Source organism: Schistocerca nitens, chromosome 4 (genome assembly GCF_023898315.1).
Source record: "Schistocerca nitens isolate TAMUIC-IGC-003100 chromosome 4, iqSchNite1.1, whole genome shotgun sequence".
NCBI lineage: Eukaryota > Metazoa > Arthropoda > Insecta > Orthoptera > Acrididae > Schistocerca > Schistocerca nitens.
The window spans coordinates 944,207,035-944,228,382 of record NC_064617.1 but is presented as its reverse complement, the minus strand read 5'-3'; the positions used below and the strand labels follow the sequence as shown (position 1 = coordinate 944,228,382).

General features: G+C 44.6%; 1 protein-coding gene across 1 annotated transcript; it reads right to left on the bottom strand.

Moving 5' to 3' along the window:
* Positions 1 to 4,075: 4,075 nt before the first annotated feature.
* LOC126252820 (spidroin-2-like) lies at positions 4,076 to 21,113 on the bottom strand. Its single transcript, XM_049953762.1, has 2 exons — positions 21,059 to 21,113; positions 4,076 to 4,679 (listed from the first exon to the last, which is right to left on the bottom strand). The coding sequence occupies exons 1-2, from the start codon at positions 21,068 to 21,070 to the stop codon at positions 4,194 to 4,196; spliced, it is 498 nt and encodes a 165-aa protein (XP_049809719.1). The 5' UTR covers positions 21,071 to 21,113; the 3' UTR covers positions 4,076 to 4,193.
* Between the last annotated feature and the right edge of the window lie 235 nt (positions 21,114 to 21,348).

Here is a 21,348-nt window from a genome sequence, read left to right as displayed (position 1 = left end):
AGGAAAAATATCCAACTGGTCTAGAAAAAATTAGAATGGATTCTCAGGTTCACATCTCGCGCCGGCAGCAGCCACTCCCGCCGCCGACGGAAGGTAAACACGCGAGCTTGCACTACACCACCAAACGATACTCAATTGACACTCAGAACTGTGGTCGTCTATGTCTCTCCTAGCTTTTGTACATTCTGCCATGACCTTTGGTTAAACATATCCACGATTGGTGGGCTTAACTGAAGCAGAAACGCGAGATATCCGATTTATCGAACAGAATTGTTCAGCTACTGTAGACTGCTTTATACTCTTCAGTTATGGAATTGTTTAAACTATGTACTTCTTTTTGATTGTTGTTTACCGACCCCCATTCAATTTTAGGTATTTTCATTGTGCATTTTAGCGTAATTGATATTTCTGGCACCAATTGTATTTAATTTGTTTGTATTTTAGTCACCCCCAGGTATGGTCATCAACCATGTTACCATTAAGAACGTTATAACAGGTACGAATTTCGCTTCACAGTTGTGAACATCCAATTTCAATATTTTACCACCCTGTATGTAATTTTGCTAACATTGCACTTTCATGAAGTCATAATTAGAGTAAAAATAAACCTTAATAATGAAAATCTAAGATTTTCATTTTTGCTAACGTATAGTTATGCCTGAAGCCGTACACAAATTTCTGTTAGCGATAATGTTTCCTTTACAGGGAATGTAGTGGAACCAATATTGAGATCGTTGTTTGATTACATCACTGTCCACACTGCTGCACTCTTCTGAACTCTGCATGCATGAGAGGTGTTCCTACCTTTCAAGCCATAGGTTCAACATTAAATTCCTAAAACACTCACACAGCTTCTGAGCATAACTATGTTAGGAAGATAGATCAGAACCAATTTTAGACATGTTAGAATTTCTAATCCAGTATGGGAAAGCACCCACAATACGCTATGCCATAAAGTGAGAACAGTGCTTGGAAATGTCCTTATGGATGAATGCAGGAAGCCAATGGATACATCTAGCACCAAATACAAGCGTAAAAGGCTTACACCTATCTCTTTTGCGATTGTCTACATTAAGCAATACAATCAAGAGATAATGCTTTATTATTATTACAGGAAATAATACTGTCTTGTTCGAAACAACCTTACCCATTTGTTGCCTACTTGGCAGCTTTTGTGTTAATGTGATTGCTTATTTACTCAAGAAAGCTCTCAGACCCTTAAACCTGAGATGGGTCGGTGGGAATTCAATCGGGCACCTTGTCAGTAACCCATTATCCACAGAACTAGTACACTGCCAGAAGAAAAAAAAAATGGACATCTCGAAGGAAGATGTTGATTTTGATCTGGTGACAGAATATGCTACCTGGATGATTCTATATGTACCGATATTGGTTTGAGCGTCATCCAGCAAGAGATGAAGTGGTGACCTAGCTACCAGGGAGCCATTTGTGTCTGTCGAGGATGAAATGGAGCGACATGGTCTCCAGCAATTAAAGTTCTCTCTGCAGGCAAGTGACTGTCGTTCACGCATGCAATGTAAATCCCATTGAGTGCTCTCCCGCAAAATGCATTACTCCGAGACACATTGGTCCCACCCTATGCCTTACAGACTGATGTGCAATAAGCTGCACCTGTCGTTCCTCTTCGGTGATTGCACATGGAACACACTACCAAACGATAGATGCACAATATTGTTCGATAACTTATTCTGCATTTCTTGCAAAAGGGCAGATATCATAGAACAGTATTCGTCACTTTTATGGCCGACTGCAAAACAAAGTCAGTACCCGCCACTTGTGGAGGCTATGCAGAATACTGGTACGAGTGTTTCGGCATGGGTTCATATCTGGTACCTCGAAACTGGCTGAGCTAACTGCCCTGTAAATGTAATCATTTCTTTTATTCCACAGACAGGGTGTGTGTCTCAACTTGAGACAACCAAATATCTGCAAAACGACACATCATATGAAAAAGATGTTCTCATTGAAAAGTTAATATTAGTAAAGGGGACATCCGTCCGTGCTACAAATGGATACCTCCCAACCACTCCTCCTGCGTGCGCGGGATCAGAGTTGTATTCTGAAATGAGAACGCCCAATTTTTAATGCATATTTGGATTTTACGCCAAAATACGTAAGGTTTGCTCAAACCAATGTTTTCCATTAGTGGTAGATGAAGCTGTGATCGACAATTATCAAGAGTGTCTATTTTTGCAATTAAGAACCGACGCGTTTCATTCTATATCTCATTTTACGATGCGTCGTTTTCGAGGTATTTAGCTGTCTCAATTTTAAAAAAAGCAGCCTATACGCTTTTTTTACAATATTTTTCAACCAATGTGAAAACTCTACTCGGAATTTCCCATTTTTTGTGGCAGTATATATTTTACTCCCTTCATTGGAATTGAGGGCTCACGCACCTAGCTTCATTGTCTATGAAACTGCTGACAGAGAACCAAGTAGCGCATTCTCCCAGTCATTAACGTCAGCTTGCAAAACAGGAACCACTACTTCAAGCACCTTCTCGACGATACGAGACTAAGGACACACACTCTACCACTTTTACCTGCGAAATATACTACTGGCCATTAAAATTGCTACACCACGAAGATGACATGCTACAGACGCGAAATTTAACCGACAGGAAGACGATGTTGCGATATGCAAATGGTTACCTTTTCAGAGCAGTCACACAAGGTTGGCGCCGGTGGCGACACCTACAACGTGCTGACATGAGGAAAGTTTCCAACCGATTTCTCATACACAAACAGCAGTTGACCGGCGTTGCGTGGTGAAACGTTGTTGTGATGCCTCGTGTAAGGAGGAGAAATGCGTACCATCGCGTTTCCGACTTTGATAAAGGTCGCATTGTTGCCTATCGCGATTGCGGTTTATCGTATCGCGACATTGCTGCTCGCGTTGGTCGAGATCCAATGACTGTTAGCAGAATATGGAATCGGTGTGTTCAGGAGGGTAATACGGAACGCCGTGCTGGATCCCAACTGCCTCGTATCACTAGCAGTCGAGATGACAGGCATCTTATCCGAAAGGCTGTAACGGATCGTGCAGCCACGTACCGATCCCTGAGTCAACAGATGGGGACGTTTGCGAGAAAACAACCATCTGCACGAACAGTTCGACGACGTTTGCAGCAGCATGGACTATCAACTCGGAGACCATGGCTGCGGCTACCCTTGTCGCTGCATCACAGACAGGAGCGCCTGCGATGGTATACTCAACGACGTACCTGGGTGCACAAATGGCAAAACGTCATGTTTTCGGATGAACCCATGTTCTGTTTACAGCATCATGACGGTCGCATCCGTGTTTGGCGTCAACGCGGTGAACGCACATTGGAAGTGTGTATTCGTCATCGCCATACTGGCGTATCACCCGGCGTGATAGTATGGGGTGCCATTGGTTACACGTCTCGGTCACCTCACTTTGAACAGTGGACGTTTCATTTCAGATGTGTTACGACACGTGGCTCTACCCTTCATTCGATCCCTGCGAAACCCTACAATTCATCAGGATAATGGACGACCGCATGTTGCAAGTCCTGTACGGGCCTTCCTGGATACAGAAAATGCTCGACTGCTGCCCTGGCCGGCTCATTCTCCAGATCTCTCACCAATTGAAAACGTCTGTCAATGGTGACCGAGCAACTCGCTCGTCACAATACGCACGTCACTACTCTTGATGAACTGTGGTATCGTGTTGAAGCTGCATGCGCAGCTCTACCTGTACATGCCATCCCAGCTCTGTTTGACTCAATGCCCAGGTTTATCAAGGCCGTTATTACGGCCAGAAGTGTGTGTTGTGGGTACTGATTTCTCAGGATCTATGCACCCAAACTGCGTGAAAATGTAATCACATGTCAGTTTTAGTATAATATATTTGTCCTATGAGTACCCGTTAGTCATCTGTATTTCTTCTTGGTGTAGCAATTTTAATGGCCAGTAGTGTAAGTCTAGCACTGCCAACGAAGGTTTGGTGTCATCTGGTTACCAGTCGCAACTGCAAGTGAGCTGGCGTACCTAGAGCAGGTACACTTAAAAAAGAAGACAAAATACTGTTCGTTTGCAAGACTACATTTATTTATAAATAACTTTGTACAAATACGTAAGAGGTGTGTTTCACACATAGATATACGCGTCCGTCGGTCAGTCTCGGAGGGTGATCAGTGCTCGGGGTCAGCCCAGGTGGTGTCCGGCCTTCAGCGCCAGGATGCTGGGGGCGGCCAGGCCGGCTCCTGCGTAGCCCAGGCCGGCGGGACCGTAGGCGCCAGCACCGGCGTAGCCAGCAGAAGCAGCAGCAGCAGCGGCTGCGGCGGCGGCGGCCGCGGCGCCGGCGCCCGCGTAGCCGGCGTAGGCGGGGGCGGCGCCGGCGTAGCCCGCGTAGGCGGGGGCGGCGCCGTTGATGGCGGCGTCGCGGGCGCGCGTCGCGGCGACGGCTGCCAGGTGAGCCTTGCGAGCGGTGGCCACCTCCGGCGTGTCGAGGGGCACGCCTCCCGGCCCGATGACGATGTTGGCGGGCGCGAAGGGTCCAGGGCCAGCGTAGCCCGCGTAGCCGGCGTAGGCGGCGGGTCCCGCGTAGCCCGCCCCCAGGAGGCCGGGGGCGGCGCCGCCCAGGAAGCCCGGCTTAGCCACGGCGGCGGCCAGCAGGCAGCTCAGCACCATCTGCAAGGAAAAGTTCCCGAGTGTCAGCCATGTCGGTGCAGTCTCAGCTTGAAAAGTTTAGCCACTGTTGAAGTGAAATCTTCACGACGCTAACAAATACAGTGAGTTGTGAAGGAAGTGTCTGATCAGCAGCACAAGGTCGACGATATAAAGCTAGTTTGCATTAAAATACTTCTGTTTCTGATAAATCGGATATATGTACAGTATTTAACAATCATTTTCTGATCATTGCCGGTGAATTAAATAAAAATATAGTTTCTACAGAAAATCTTATAACTCTCTTGGCAAATGCCTTTCCGAGATTGATTTCTGAAATAATACTCTGTGATACAGACAAGAGGGAGATTGAATCAGTGATTAAATCACTGAAAACTAAGGACTCTCATGAATGTGATGGAGTGCCTAGCATAATACTAAAGTACTGTGCTGCACATTTTAGCCCTGTATTTAGCCATATTTGTAATTTTTCCTTTAGGAATGGTCAGTAGTAAAGCCACTGTATAGAAAGGAAGAAAGGGATCATGGAGACAATGTTAGACCTGTTTCTATGCCATCAGTTTTCGCAAAAGTTATTGAAAAGGCTATATATGTAAGGGTAATCGATCATTTTACATTAGACGATTTGCTATCAAATGTACAGTTCGGCTTTAGAAGTCGTTTAACAACTGAAAATGCTATATTCTGTTTTCTCTGTGATGTACTGGATGGGTTAAACAAAAGGTTTCGAACTCCTGGCATATTTTTTTTATTTAACTAAGGCATTTGATTGTGTTGTACACAAAATATTGCTCTAGAAGTTGGACCATTACAGAATACGGGGAGTAGCTCACAATTGGTTCACCTCTTACTTTAGCAACAGGCAGCAAAAAGTCATTGTCCACAATGTGGATAACGGCTGTAACGTGGCTGAGTGGGGTACTGTCAAGTGGGGGGTGCCCCAGGGATCAGTGTTGGGGCCACTACTGTTCCTTATTTATATAAATGATATGCCCTCTAGTATTATGGGTAACTCAAAAATATTTCTGTTTGCTGATGACACAAGCTTGGTAGTAAAGGATGTTGTGTGCAACATTGGCTCGGTTTCAAATAGTGCAGTTCATGACCTAAGTTCGTGGCTTGTAGAAAATAAACTAACGCTAAATCCTAGCAAGAGTCAGTTTTTACAGTTTCTAACACACAATTCAACAAAACCTGACGTTTTAATTTCACAGAATGGGCATATGATTAGCGAAACTGAACAGTTCAAATTTCTAGGTGTTCAGATAGATAGTAAGCTGTTGCTGAAAGCCCACGTTCAGGATCTTGTTGAAAGACTTAATACTGCCATTTTTACTATTCGAACGGTATCAGAAGTGAGTGATCGTTCAACACGAAAATTAGTCTACTTTGCTTATTTTCATTCGCTATTGTTGTATAGTATTATATTTTTGGGGTAACTCTTCTCATTCTAAAAGGATATTTTTGGCTCAGAAACGGGCGGTTCGGGCAGTAAGTGATGTTAGTTCACGAACCTCTTGTCGACCTCTGTTCACGAGTCTGACATGGCCTCTCAATACGTATATTCCTTATTGTCGTTTCTTGTTAGTTTATTCCCAGGAATAGCAGCTTTCACTCGTTTAATACTCGCCAGAAATCAAACCATTCAGGGATTTGAAACTAGGTTTTTGGCCACATAACCTTGGTGTATGTTTGATGCCCCTAACTCTAGCAGCAAGCAACATGTTGAAGTAAGTGTAGATTCTTAAGTGGCCATGGTGGACTAGAGGTTACAGTGCTAGACTCCGGGCATGGAGGTCCCTGATTCAATCCTGTGTAAGAGTGGGGAACTTTCCTCGTTCAAGTCCCCCCATGGCGGCCCCAGTTCCTCTCATGCTGCCATCAAGTTGAGAACTGTGGATCATTCCCAGGCATAAAAGGCACCCAGTGTGTTGGCCTACCCACCCTGTCCCTACTAGCGCCGCGCAAGTGAAAGGCTGCACTCTTAGCTCCACTCAGGCCGGAAGCACGTTAATGGGTTCAACACCAGAGCCTTCACCTTTACTTTTATAACTCCTTAGATGGAATCATTATTTTTTATGAGGTTGAAACTTCTGACAAAGGTATCTGGGAAAGGAGCTATAATCACAAAACAAGGTGGTTGGAATCAGCTATTATGGTGTAAATGCTGCCATGGTCTGTTGTTTTATCAAACCTTCTGCTCGTTACAAGATTCAACAAAATCGTTTTGCTTCAATATGTGGAAATACTTTTCCTGACCACTTCTGAAATCTGCTAGAAATTAGCATACAGTTCATTTACAAAAGGCGTAGTGCGTCCTGTGTAAAAGAAAAAAAAATGTGTTACGTCTTATGCGACTCACCCTGTGCGTACTGGGAGGGAGTAGAGTCTGATTTGGCAAGTGTAAGTCAGATTGTGCTTCAATGCGCTTAATCAATGTGACGAAGATCCGGAAAGGACATGAAAGTGTAGAGTTCGCTCATTTTAGAGGAAGAAAAGTTAGGGTTTGAAGTTACGTCGATGACGTTGCCATTGCAGTCGTAAATTCGACTCGGAATTGCCACAAATTCCATCGTTTCACAACAGTTATTCAGTCTTCGCCTTCATGTGCTTAGGGAAACGACGGAAAACCTTAATCTAGATGGCTGCAATGGGACATGAAACCCATTTCTCTAGAACTGGAACCTTACTGGAGGAATCACCACTCAACAACGCAACAACTCCTCCGCCTAGTTGAACACACGGCTACAACATGAACAAGGCCACAGGGGCCGTGTACCTGAACATCGAGAAAGATTTCGACCATCTTTGGCACAACGGCCTTATACGCAAACTAAGCGAAGCTGGTTTCCCGGACGGACTCGTACGTCTCATGCACTCATATCTCACGAACACATCTTTTCAGTACTGACGTGCAGGGCAAACAATCGACACAGCACGGTATCCAAGCTGGAGCACCCCCTGGAAGCATCCTAGGGCCCATCTTGTTCAACCTGCACAATAACGACTTCCCAGTAACACAAAACACGACGTTAGCCATCTACGCGGATCACACAGCCGTGCTTGCCCAAGATTGTAAACCATCGAACATTAATTCACGATACAGACGGCACTCAGAACTGCCGAGCCTTGGCTGGAACGGTGGCGTATTAAAGTAAACGTCGACAAGTGCGAAGCATTTCTGTTCACACGCAGACATCAACACTGTAGACAGATAACACTACACACGGGCCAAATACGTTTCCGAGAGAGAGTCATATCTCGGTGTCTGGCTGGACCGGAAAATTACATGGGGGAACCACATCGAATACGTTGACAACAGAGCGCACGCGAGGCTCAAACAACTCTACCCAATGCCCAACAGCGAAAGTACAGTGAACAGGAGGGTGTCGAGGTCCATATACATGATACTGATCAGACCTCTGATGACGTACGCAGCTCCAGTCTGGGGATATGCAGCTCCTACACGCCTGCGCCACGTGCAGATGATGCAGTACAAAGTGCTACGCATCATTAGCAAAGCTCCACGCTATACACGCACCGTGTACCTTCACGATGAATACCGCCTTGGAACCCTCAAGGAAGTATTCAAAAAACACGCCACATGACTATACTGGAACTCGAGACACTCGAACAATCCTTTCATTCTTATTCTGGGAAGCTATGATCACAATCATAGGTGGAAGCATAAGCGACCAAAGACACTACTAGCTAGCGCATAACCACCTATGGCAAACTAAAATACACCAACATGCGACAAACGTCGGTAAGCCTCTGCGTATGAGCAACGTTGACTGGATATGCCAGCTGCTATTAAAGCCGACCAACAGGCTACAGCAGGGAAACCGACGAGCTCGCCCACTTACTCACGAACAAATCGCCAACTTCACCCTACACTGTGGACCTAACTGCTACAGGTTTGCTGACACTGACCGAGAGATCAACACCGGCAGTCAGCGGCAGCCGCCGAGTAACAACACCGCACTACGTCAAAGGTATCGAAATGCATGATACCCAAAGCCTACCATTGCCTGATCTTTCGCTGGCAGCAAGACATCCGCTACTGTTCCTACTACCCGACCAAACAATCGCAGAACTTTTTTTTCCTTTGCCTCTTACCTTGGAACTTTTTTTCCTCTGCCCTCCAAACCTCTACTCCTCGTTCGACTTTCGACCCAGTCTATCTTCAGATGAGCGCGTATTAGTGGTTACCCTTAACCAGACGTACGCAAACATCGCAGTACCCACATCCTGCGACCCCTCACATTAGTGAAAACTGACCCCTATGCAGACATGGCAGTAGACCTTCTGAGTTGGCCATCATGTCTGTGTGGGCGTGAAGGGGCTACACTTCTTAATAAAAAAATACTGGAGCCTGAGAGACCAGCTGTCCACTTGCTCCAGCACTGATTTTGAGCTCAGCAGAGAATGAGTCAGAGTTAAATGGGAACAGGAATCTGACTGCATCTTATACAAGAAATTTGAATGAGGATGTCTTGAATACAATGGCTGAATTTGGCGTACAGTTTCATACCATCAGATAATCAATCTTAGAACTGTATTGCACAGGTGAACAACCAGAGGCCTGCTGACCACATCCGGCCCGCAGTTGGTTTCAATCTGGCTCTCGTGAGAAATTCCGAGTGAGTTTAAAATGAAAGTTTTCTCACAAACACGAGCTTTGAAGCATAATTTGTTCTCATGACGTATCGGGAAAGGGATGCCATTCGTATCAGTTCGTTATCCAACAAACATTACTCACCGACGCTATAGTTTAAATTTTTTGTGCCAGGAGGATTGTTCTCAAGGTTATATAAATATGTGAATCAGGCCCGCAGGTCACGAAACGTTGTCCGTGCTTGTTGTAGTGTGTCGCACTTATGTACTGCTGCACTGTCGTCGTTATACACTCCTGGAAATTGAAATAAGAACACCGTGAATTCATTGTCCCAGGAAGGGGAAACTTTATTGACACATTACTGGGGTCAGATACATCACATGATCACACTGACAGAACCACAGGCACATAGACACAGGCAACAGAGCATGCACAATGTCGGCACTAGTACAGTGTATATCCACCTTTCGCAGCAATGCAGGCTGCTATTCTCCCATGGAGACGATCGTAGAGATGCTGGATGTAGTCCTGTGGAACGGCTTGCCATGCCATTTCCACCTGGCGCCTCAGTTGCACCAGCGTTCGTGCTGGACGTGCAGACCGCGTGAGACGACGCTTCATCCAGTCCCAAACATGCTCAATGGGGGACAGATCCGGAGATCTTGCTGGCCAGGGTAGTTGACTTACACCTTCTAGAGCACGTTGGGTGGCACGGGATACATGCGGACGTGCATTGTCCTGTTGGAACAGCAAGTTCCCTTGCCGGTCTAGGAATGGTAGAACGATGGGTTCGATGACGGTTTGGATGTACCGTGCACTATTCAGTGTCCCCTCGACGATCACCAGTGGTGTACGGCCAGTGTAGGAGATCGCTCCCCACACCATGATGCCGGGTGTTGGCCCTGTGTGCCTCGGTCGTATGCAGTCCTGATTGTGGCGCTCACCTGCACGGCGCCAAACACGCATACGACCATCATTGGCACCAAGGCAGAAGCGACTCTCATCGCTGAAGACGACACGTCTCCATTCGTCCCTCCATTCACGCCTGTCGCGACACCACTGGAGGCGGGCTGCACGATGTTGGGGCGTGAGCGGAAGACGGCCTAACGGTGTGCGGGACCGTAGCCCAGCTTCATGGAGACGGTTGCGAATGGTCCTCGGCGATACCCCAGGAGCAACAGTGTCCCTAATTTGCTGGGAAGCGGCGGTGCGGTCCCCTACGGCACTGCGTAGGATCCTACGGTCGTGGCGTGCATCCGTGCGTCGCTGCGGTCCGGTCCCAGGTCGACGGGCACGTGCACCTTCCGCCGACCACTGGCGACAACATCGATGTACTGTGGAGACCTCACGCCCCACGTGTTGAGCAATTCGGCGGTACGTCCACCCGGCCTCCCGCATGCCCACTATACGCCCTCGCTCGAAGTCCGTCAACTGCACATACGGTTCACGTCCACGCTGTCGCGGCATGCTACCAGTGTTAAAGACTGTGATGGAGCTCCGTATGCCACGGCAAACTGGCTGACACTGACGGCGGCGGTGCACAAATGCTGCGCAGCCAGCGCCATTCGACGGCCAACACCGCGGGTCCTGGTGTGTCCGCTGTGCCGTGCGTGTGATCATTGCTTGTACAGCCCTCTCGCAGTGTCCGGAGCAAGTATGGTGGGTCTGACACACCGGTGTCAATGTGTTCTTTTTTCCATTTCCAGGAGTGTAGTAAACGTGATGGACAGCAATAGCAGCTCACAGTATACTACAAGTACTTGAGTTACCAAGGTTCCGTAGCAAACAATAGTTTTGTTAATCTTTTACCACCTCAGAAATACGAAAGAAACAATACATTCTTAGTGTACGAGTAATCAGTGGGATGGAGCAACAATTAGAGAGTATCAGAATCAATATCTTTGAATATCCTTGAAAGTTGTTGCTGCCGTAAAGGGAAAAGCAAAATCAAACAGGTAAAAAGACCCAGAATAAGACAGAAGAAAGCTTTTGTGGAAATATTTTGACGCTAGTTTGCATATAACTATGAGGGAATTCTGAAGAAGGTAGCTTAGTGCATAAAGTTAACAATGACGCTGCGATTATATCAAATGGTAAAATAGTAAACTTGTATGTCACGTACACCTTTTGTACGTCATATTTTACTGTGATTGTGATAACTGGGTTGGTTAAAGTATGCATAGAGATATTTTTCTTCGTGCTAAGTGTCAGCGGATGTACAGTCTCGGTATGTGGCACCTTTTTAAATAATTTTGTTTCGTGGAGAAAGTAATTAGGAAGCAAATGTTGAATCATATAAACAGAAGGATAAGAGTTTATAAAAACGATTATATTGTAGGGGATAAGGGATAATACTTTCTACCTGCCCGTCATATTCAGTCAGATAAATAACACTGATAAGGACCTCAAGTTATGATTTTGAATACTACAAAAATAACTTTACTGACTATGGTCCGTGGATGACATTACAAAACAGACTTCTCAGGAAAGTCACGATAAATATTTGGAAGAGGGTGTAGAGCATATTAGACCGCTTGGTACAATGTACCTCCCTGTCTAAAAAAGCACACGAACTATCTACCTTACCACAAAAACATAAGACAACGCACGAGAAACGCCTTTACGAATGACAAGTGCAAATAATAGCACCAGGTAGTACAGAAGACGTCCAGACAACTGTTCTAGTTTTACGACTTGGACATGAATGGAGAAGGAACCGAACAATGTAACTACTAGGCTTTTACGCATACAATTATGCAACTATACAACAGTTTAAGATGTTAAAATGTAGGTGGGGGAACCGGTTGCATTGTCTGTTATACTCTGACAAAACCCTCGACGTCACGATTTTAAAAGCGCAAAAACAGCATTATCAGATTTTAGTAGAGGAAGGAGCTATAACGGGTGTTTCGTCCACGAGAATTAAATTTCATTTATCGAGTTACTTTTTGACATAATGGCTAGAGCGTGACTGCTTCACAAGGTAATGAAAGATAGATATAACGCTGTAGTAAAAAGAATGGAACTATAATCTACGGCTGTTTTGCTTCTCTTTCAGCTATGAAACAAGGTTACCAAAGCCTTGATTGTTTTTGTAAATAAACTGACAAAATTACTTAAATTGAAAGGGAAAATCTGTTAACTTACTATCAATGTTTAGAACAGAGTAAGATTACGTGAAAAAGACCTCCGTATGTACTCAGATACGATATTTATCTCGGCCGCTTATGATAAGCAGGGAATTCGTTTTCGAATAAATTAGTATTAAAAGAGGAACCTAGTAATATTCCGCTGTCCCCAACATATCACTCGCATAGGGGCCACGAAGACACATTTAGGCTAAATACGGCACACATTTAAGCACATTCTTTCCTTGCTCGATACGCGAATGGAGCGGAAAGAAACCTCGATACTTATCACAGTGGGAAGAAACGTTTGCCATTCACTTCATAGTGGTTTGTGTGTGTGCATATAGGCGCATAAATGCTGCTTGAAGCGAGTGCCATTATGAGTGGCGAAAAGAAAGCGAGAAAGTTCAAATACAATGAACATTCGTATAGCCGAACAGCATTTTTTTTTACAAAAAGTACTTAAATAACAACAGTTTAAAATAAAAAATGCTTAGGTATTGTTAGCACCGCTTACGGTCTGGCTACAACATTTCTCCACTGAACCTTGTCGGCTGCCTTTCCTTTCACAATAGAAAGGAAAAAGTAGTTCAGTATCAAGGAACTCTACCACTAACAACGCGGGACCAGAATGTTCGACAGAGATAAATCGCTTAAGTTCAAGGTTCAGGCCACCAAATTCAGATTATACGCTTTGGCTCTTACTAGATTTCGCTCAACCAAAAGAAAAGGTTACAGCATCAGATACTGGTTTTTCCATTCATTGAATTCTAAGGTTAGATACAGCGCCGGAGTTTGTTTCTCGGTGGAGATACAGAGGCAGCGCCTACTCATGAACTTTCATATTTCCTTTTTTTTTAATTCTAAAATCAGGCTGTTGCAACCTAGTTTCTTGTTTGATTTATTGTTGAGTCAGCCTACTGCGGCAAGTTTGCAACATTCTTGTCAAAAGTTATGGAAAATTGTATTTGACTTATTTGCGCCCGTTACTGTCCTCCCAAGCTAAGCCCTGTGTGGAAATAGATACAGCCTGTGGTTTAAATGATAGTAGCACTTGACCCTAATTTGGCATTAGAGGTTTCAAGTTTCTTGGGATTGTCTATAGAGAGTTGTGATTTGATAAACGACCCTATTTCATTTATAGCTGTTGCTCCATCAAGACTGTTGTTCGCTTTTTCCCCATTGCTGTTAAATATATTTGTTGCTGATCATACAAATTTTCGCTTAGGATACACTAGCTTTTTTAAAAAAAAGTGATCATAAAGTTTGGCAGATGGTTAATGATGTGTACTTAAAACCATGGCCCAGTCCTTTAACGTGTTTGATATTGGTTAAGTAGCACTATGAAAAGTCAGATTTCAATGGTCATTCAGAGCGTAGTTTTCTTGGTTAAGATAGAGAATTTTCCCTACTGCATCACTCACCATTTCCTGCGTCAGTACTTTTAGTCACTGGTGTTTTTTGTTGTATTTGCTTATTGCAATTCTTTGTTGTAATTAATTCTGTCCTATTTGCAGGATTATTGCCAAGCATGGCGTGGCGCCGTTGTCCTGGCGTCTCCCGTCTTAAGAGAGATCGTTTAACCTATGAGGCAAGGATACGACAAATCCGTCCCGATGGAAGTGTTGCTGAGTTAGTGGCTCGTTTGCGTACAGCCTAGTGAAGCCGTTTTGGAACACTATTTTATCCAGAATATTGGGTTAATTTCGACTATCGGGATAGAACTTTTTATCTCAAGTTTCGTCCTGTTGAGAGGCTTGCCTTGTTTTCCAGTCATAGTTCTCTGGAAGTCTGTGCCCCTCCAGAAAATTTGAGGCCAGTCACTTAGTCCTTTCCCACTGTTTTTATATGACAAGCTGAGGATAATGAATAAGATTTAGTATTGTACAAGGCCATCCTTACTGATGAGGTGCCAGTTCGGCGTGCTCCATACAACTATTCCCTCCGAAAACGAAGAACTTACGTTCTTTGATTGGTGGCATGTTACGTGATGGAGTTATCAGACCCTCTATATAGCCGTATGTTTCGCCCATATTTCTAGTAATTGAAGCCAAGAGTGGGCAGTTCGCTGACTATAGATTAGTTAGGCAAAATGTTGTTTTAGAATCGGTATCTTTGCCTGGTTTACATAATTGTTTTATGTGGTTCATGGGGCCAAGTTCTTTGCCTTTCTTGAGCTTAATCAGATTACTATTAGAGTCCTTTATCTGCGGATTCTAAACATATTACCGCTTTCTGTACGGACTGGAACTTATGAATTCAACAGGGTTCCTTTTGGCTTGTCCACTGGTGCATCTGTTTTATCCTGCCTTCCAGATAGTGTCTCTGGTGATTTGAAGTTTAAATGTGTATATAACTATCTCGATGACGTTATGGTTTACAGCGTCATTTTCGATGATCACTAGAAACACCTGTAGGCGGTTCTGGAGCGTCCTAGGGGGGGGGGGGGCAGGGTAGGACGTCCAACCACCAAAAATTACGTTGGCGCGTCGGCAGATACCATTTTTGGAGCATTTAGTCTCTGCTGACCGTATCAGGATCATCAGTAGTGATTTGGGTAGATTCCTTGTGCCCGGGAATAAGGAGACTGTGACTATATTTATTGGCAAGGCAAATTTTTTTTTGTAGGTTCTTTCCAAATTTACCTGCTAAGAAAGGGGTTGTTTCCCACTGGGACGAGTAGCATCAGGCATCCAAACGGGTGGTTCTACTTACGGAATAGCGGCGGATCTTCTGCAACAACATACCTGGGAACGGCATCCCATCCCTTACGCTTCTAGAAAGTTGCTACCCCCTGAAACTAAATATTCCGTTGTGAATGGTAAACATTGGCAGTCCTCTTTGCCCTCGATAAATTTAAGTTTCATCTTCATCACAGGGAGTTTCTTCCAGAAAAGGATAACGAGGCACTGAATACGGTTCTGGCACATCCCCGGAAGACTGGCCGAATAACACTTTAGGCGATCCGGATTTCCGCTCTTTGTTTTAAGGTCAGGCATATTAGGGGCCTGACAGTCTGGTGGCGGTTGCCTTAAGCCGCGTGTTGCAATACGAGGTGCATGATCACCAGGAGCAAGGAGAGGGGGTGGAGGGGTTTCTTCCGAAGATTGGGCAAGAGGGGGATTTTACGGTGGTCTCTCAACTCTTTACTGACTTGAAGGGAAAGCAAGGTCTTGGCCCTAGAATTTCTGGGATTAAACTGAGGCTATTACAGGGGGAACAGATCCTTGGGCGTAGCCTCCGCTAAGGTATACTTCGTTATATTCGCTGTGGAGAGCGTGTACCCACGATTTGTTTGCTCATGGAACTTGTCGTTCAGCGTTTCAATGCTTCCACGATACCGTGGTGGGTGGCCACTTGGGTATTTATAAAACAATTGCTAACGTTAAGGAACATGTTACTTGGCCTACCCTTCATAAGGACATTCGGATACTGGTGGGGGAGTGTGCAAGCTAAGCTCAATTCTAACTCGCATAAGGTGTTTTTGCAGTCGAATATGGAGGATTGTCTTATGGAAAAACTTTTTATCGACTACGTAGTGCTCTTCCCTTGTACTAGTGCTGGTAATTGGTATGTTCTGGTGGTTGTTGATGCCTTCCTCCGTTTCTGCTCGTTGATTCTGAGTAGCAGTGGTACGGTTCCTTTGATTTTTTCCTACTTTGAACCACCTACGTCTCTTTTGAGCTATAAGGTATCAGCTTTAGCTTCTAAAGCGTTTAAAAGGTTTTGTTTTCAGAATACTGTTAAACTCATCACCACCACTCCATACAATTCGCAACCCTCCTTTGCGGAACAAGTCAGTCGTAATTTGAAAGCAATACTGATCGTTTTTCTTGGGAGTTGTCAAAGGAAGTGGGATCTTTCGATATCATGTCTCAATTTCGCTTTCAATACGCCCCAGATTGAGTCTTTTAAGGCCTCCCCAGTCTCATTTATATTTACTTGTCACGTGAATCTCTCTTCAGCTAACTTTAGGTCTATTAATGACATTTTCCCAGAGCAGATTAATCCGGAAATCATTCCGCGGAATTGGAAGAAGGCGAGACGCCACAACCAGCACGCCAAACAGAAGTTAGCGAGGCATTACAATCGTGGTCGTAAGGGGTCTAAAGGAAAAGAGAGGGAACGTGATTTTGTGTGGAACCCCAACATCGCCTTAAAAGGAGAGGTCGGTTATGCTAGTAAACTGGCTCTGCAGCTCCTCGGTCTCTGTGAGATCATGTGGAAATTAAGTTCTGTTAATCTTTCTTTGCGGAATCTCCACACAGGTAGAGTGATATGGGCTAACGTGAGCCTAGTCAAGGAGAATTCGTTATTTCTATAAAAAGAGGGGCATGGCTCCCATCCCCCACTTTTTTTTAGTTTTGATGAGATAGGTTGGCTGTGTTGGCTCCCATTCCTTTTACAAATTGCAAGTCTCGTTCGCATGACTTCGCGACCACGGTATGGAGTGCGCTGTTTATCTAGGGGCCGTGATGGTGTCACGACAGGGGAAGTGACGCATTGCCATGTGAAGTATGAGCTTAGACCAGCGGTGCATGGACAGCGACGTCCTCCTCTGTCAAGGGGGTAGCGTGGCTGGGAATTGTGTTGTGGTGGCATACTGAGTTTGGTCTTTGGGAAGCTTATGTGTGTACAACGACTTTCTGGGGTCAGGCTCTTTCTTAGTGTAGAAGTCGCTCACGTATTACTGAAATGATTAATTTACGTTGTGGTAATCTAGTTGCGCATGATGGCTGATTCGTGGCCGTGGAAGGAAGCGCCCTTCTTACTTGTTCTCCTAGTGTGAATTTTGGCTCCGAGAAGCCAGCTTCTTGCCTGCTAGCGTAGATCGAACTGTTACAAGTGAATATGGTTGTCCTGGCCGTTTAAGATACTCACTGAAATTCTCGTCTCGTTCTCGGTATCTTCGTAGAACGGAGACAAGCCGAGTTGAGTTGCGAATTACTGACAGTTTAGGTTTCTCAGTCCATGCTCGGCAGCACTTCTCGAATTATTGCTCTATTCTGACATCTTGTTTTGTCATAACCACAGTGCATGTGTACTAACGTAACTTTGGCTATCTCGCTAAAAGGTGTAACTACGGCAGTGATGAGCTTGCGGTAGTGGTCTGGACTTTGACGCGCCTTTAGTCTGTTCCAGCGTCACGGACAGTCCGGTGTGCCGCCTTATGGGACTCCTGTATTGTAGTGCCAGTTGTAAGTTATAATATTGTAATCTGTGAACTATTTCATGTAAATGCTGTTTTCCTATTCCTGAAGACCTAAGCGATCTATGGAGATCGTCGCTAGCTAGCTTACGTAATTGTAAAGTAGTAACTCTTTCATGTAACCGCATTCTAACGACCTAAGCGGCCAGTTATTCTATGCCTGTTTGGATCCCTCATTTCAACTGTTATATGTTTTTGAACTTGGCCAAGTTTTATTCTACTTAGTATGGAAAGCTATTCCTTTTGTAAACTGCTCTTCCTTTTGGCTTAGTAATCTGTCTAATGTGGCAACCTCACTTTCCTTCTGTTACTTTCGGAAGCTGTAACGGCACTGGTTTTGGGGCCCTCGTGCCTGGTTTGAAAACTGTTGACTGTACGTCAAAGGCGCGGTACCTAGATGCAACCAGATTGTTTTGAGTTTTTCCTTATTTTGTCAGGTCATCAGCCTGTTGTGTTCTATTTACTGTCTTTGGTGTTACCAGCGAAGTCTTGTAAGAGGAAAAGCATATACTCTGCATTGCATGGCTTACACTTTGTGCTTAAGTGATCTATCCCTGCCGAACATTCCGGCCTCGCGATGTTAACTGTGACCAGTCTTGCGCAGGGTACGGCTCCTAGACAGTGGGCGTGTTTTTTTTTTAATTTAATTTTTTTTTAAGGGAGGAGGGGAAGAAAAGGCTTCAGCACCAAATATGAGGATTGTTTTTTCACTCATTGAATTCTAAGACCAGCTACACACCGGAATTTGTTTCTAGCTGGAGATACTTAGGGAGCCGTTGCTCCATTGCACCCTAGTGTAATGATCGTTTAAATATTGAGAGAGCCAATGTGGTCGGCTTGTAACATTCTTATCAAAGGTTCTGCAAAACTGTATTAGATTTACTTGCGCCAATTGCTGTTCTCCCAGTCTGTGTCCTTTTATTAAGACAGATACAGTCTGTAGTTTAAATGCTAATAACGTTTGGCCCTAATTTGACATTAGACGTTTTTGTTTTGTGGGCTTCGCTATAAAGAGTTATAATTTGATTAAAGGCCCGGTTTCACTTTAAAGCTGTTGCTGGTATCCATAGTTTTGTTCCCTTGTTGATTTTCATTTGCTGTTTAATGCATTTGTTAGTGATCTCGGAAATTATCTCACTTATTATATGTAGTGTCTTATTTAAATGGCAATAAACTTCGTCAAATTGTAACTGATGTGTGCTTAAAACACTGACCCAGTGCTATAATGTGTTCGACTTTGGTTAAGGCGTACTCTGTAAGGTCATCCATGATATTCCCATTTCTAGAGTAGCGTTGATGCAACACGGGGTACAAGAGGGTTTCTATGATGTTCGAGAAGTTCGAGTAAAGTACTGAAAGATATTATTTTCTCGAGGAAACGTAGTGCAACGTGGAATACAAGAGAGATTCGATGCTCTTCGGTAAGTTCGAGAAAGGTATTGAAACAGTTGAGGTGGTGACGTATTTTTGGGAGGCATTCGTAGTTGGTTTAAACACTAAGAGAATTTCCGCCGAGGGAAGTGACTTTATCGTGTCCTTGGTAAGGTCACAGTTAGAATCGTTCAGGAACTTTCATGACAAAATTAGGTTGTTTAAGTTCCGTTGAACCTTTGGCGGAGACGATTTATAGCAAAGCTGATGAAAACTGTAACAGCAAACTGTAGTGTCGGCAGACTTGCCAACACTACGCACACTAATTGAAAGAGGCGGCCAAGATGCACGCGCTAACTCACGAAGGATGGAGTGAGGTCTGAAACAGGAGACTTAATGAATGTGATAAAGAAAATACGTATCTTTGGAATATACTTAACTTTTAATACATCCTTGTATACATCGTTCTTGATGAGACATCTGGAGATTGTGGCGATACAAGTGACTCTTTATATACAAGCTATTTAAGGCTAATGGCGCCTTGCTAAGTCGTAGCCATTAACTTAGCTGAAGGCTATTCTGTCTCTCGGCAAATGAGAGAAATGGCTTCGTCCGTATAGTCGCTAGCAACGTCGTCGTACAACTGGGGCGAGTTCTCGTACGTCTCTCGAGACCTGCCGTGTGGTGGCGCTCGATCTGCGATCCTGACAGTGGCGACACGCGGGTCCGACATGTATTAATGGACCGCGGCCGATTTAAGCTACCACCTAGCAAGTGTGGTGTCTGGCAGTGACACCACACAAACAAAAAAGGAAAACGACCCTTAATAGGAAGTTAAGAGTGAAATAGTAGGAGTGGAAGTCCTAAGCTAGATACTTTAATAAGTATTGCAGTGTATCGTTCTAAGATGTGTAAAATATTTGAAACTATTTGATAGAAAAGCAATAAGGGTTTATAATTTTTTTCGGAGGTTCAAGAGCAAAAAATATTTCAGGATGATCAAATCAAAACGAGTGTAGCGTGCACAAGCTGTACGGCATGGTAGCATCCCAAACTTGCAAAAGAAATTCGCTAAGAATTACAGGTATGGAAAAGAAGAGCGTGTCATAAGAATCTCCTGAGAAATTAACACTGAGCGAGGAGCGGGGGAGGATTTGAGTGAGGGATGGGGATGGGGGGCTGAGAATCTCACAAAACCGACTTTTCTTCTTCTAGAGTGTACCTAGACCGCATTTCTTAAACACATTATATGGACTTATGTTCAAATAATAAACACCCATTCAACCATTAAGTATTTTAAAATCTATGGTTTATAAGCTCAATAAAATTAAATTCCAATATTAGTTTAAGAACACAAAATTCCTCGAGACCTTACAAAATTCTGAAATTCTCTGAGATTTCCCTTATTTTTCTTAGTAAAATGCAATTCCCTGAGAATTTTATGTTTTTCAAACGAATCGCCACACTGCACACGGTCTGCTATCAAAGCGTTTGAATTTGTGTTCTGCTAACTAAGGGTGGCGTTTCTGATACGGTACATCTTAATTGCAGGGATGCATGAACGTAAAATGTGTTCAATAAGCCAGTCAGAGAGAAAGTTACTGCGGTGTTGTGAAGTTCGATTGTTGATAATGATAGAGCATAACAAAGTTAAGTGAATGAAGTACGATTTCAGGATGAATGGGAGTAGATGTAGAAAGGAGATCTACATCTACATCTACATCCATACTGCGCAAGCCACCTGACGGTGTGTGGCAGAGGGTACTTTGAGTACCTCTATCGGTTCTCCCTTCAATTCCAGTCTCGTATCGTTCGTGGAAAGATAGGCTGTCGGTATGCCTCTGTGTGGGCTCTAATCTCTCTGATTTTATCCTCATGGTCTCTTCGCGAGATATACGTAGGAAGGAGCAATAGACTGCTTGACTCCTTAGTGAAGGTATGTTCTCGAAACTTTAACAAAAGCCCGTACCGAGCTACTGAGCGTCTCTCCTGCAGGAATAGGAAAGTTCTACTAGAAAGAGAAGAGATGGTGCCACTCTGCTGTTGCACTACTCACCAGAATCTGCATGGTTGGCTGGTGGATGGTTGTACGACCAGAGGCGACTGGGAGCGACTGTGCTCTGTGTACCGGCCGTCGGTGCTTTTATAGCGAGGCCCGGCCAGGCCAGAGTTCATCGCGAGAAAGTCTCCTCCCAGCAGCGTCCGTCCCTCCTCAGAGGGCGTGAGGAGCAGGAGGGCGGGGCGTGGGCTGTGGCCGCCAGCCTTGACATTTCGACCGCGGGAACTGTCCCTCGCGCTTCACTATTACGGGAAGTACCCACTGTACACACACTACATATCACTTTC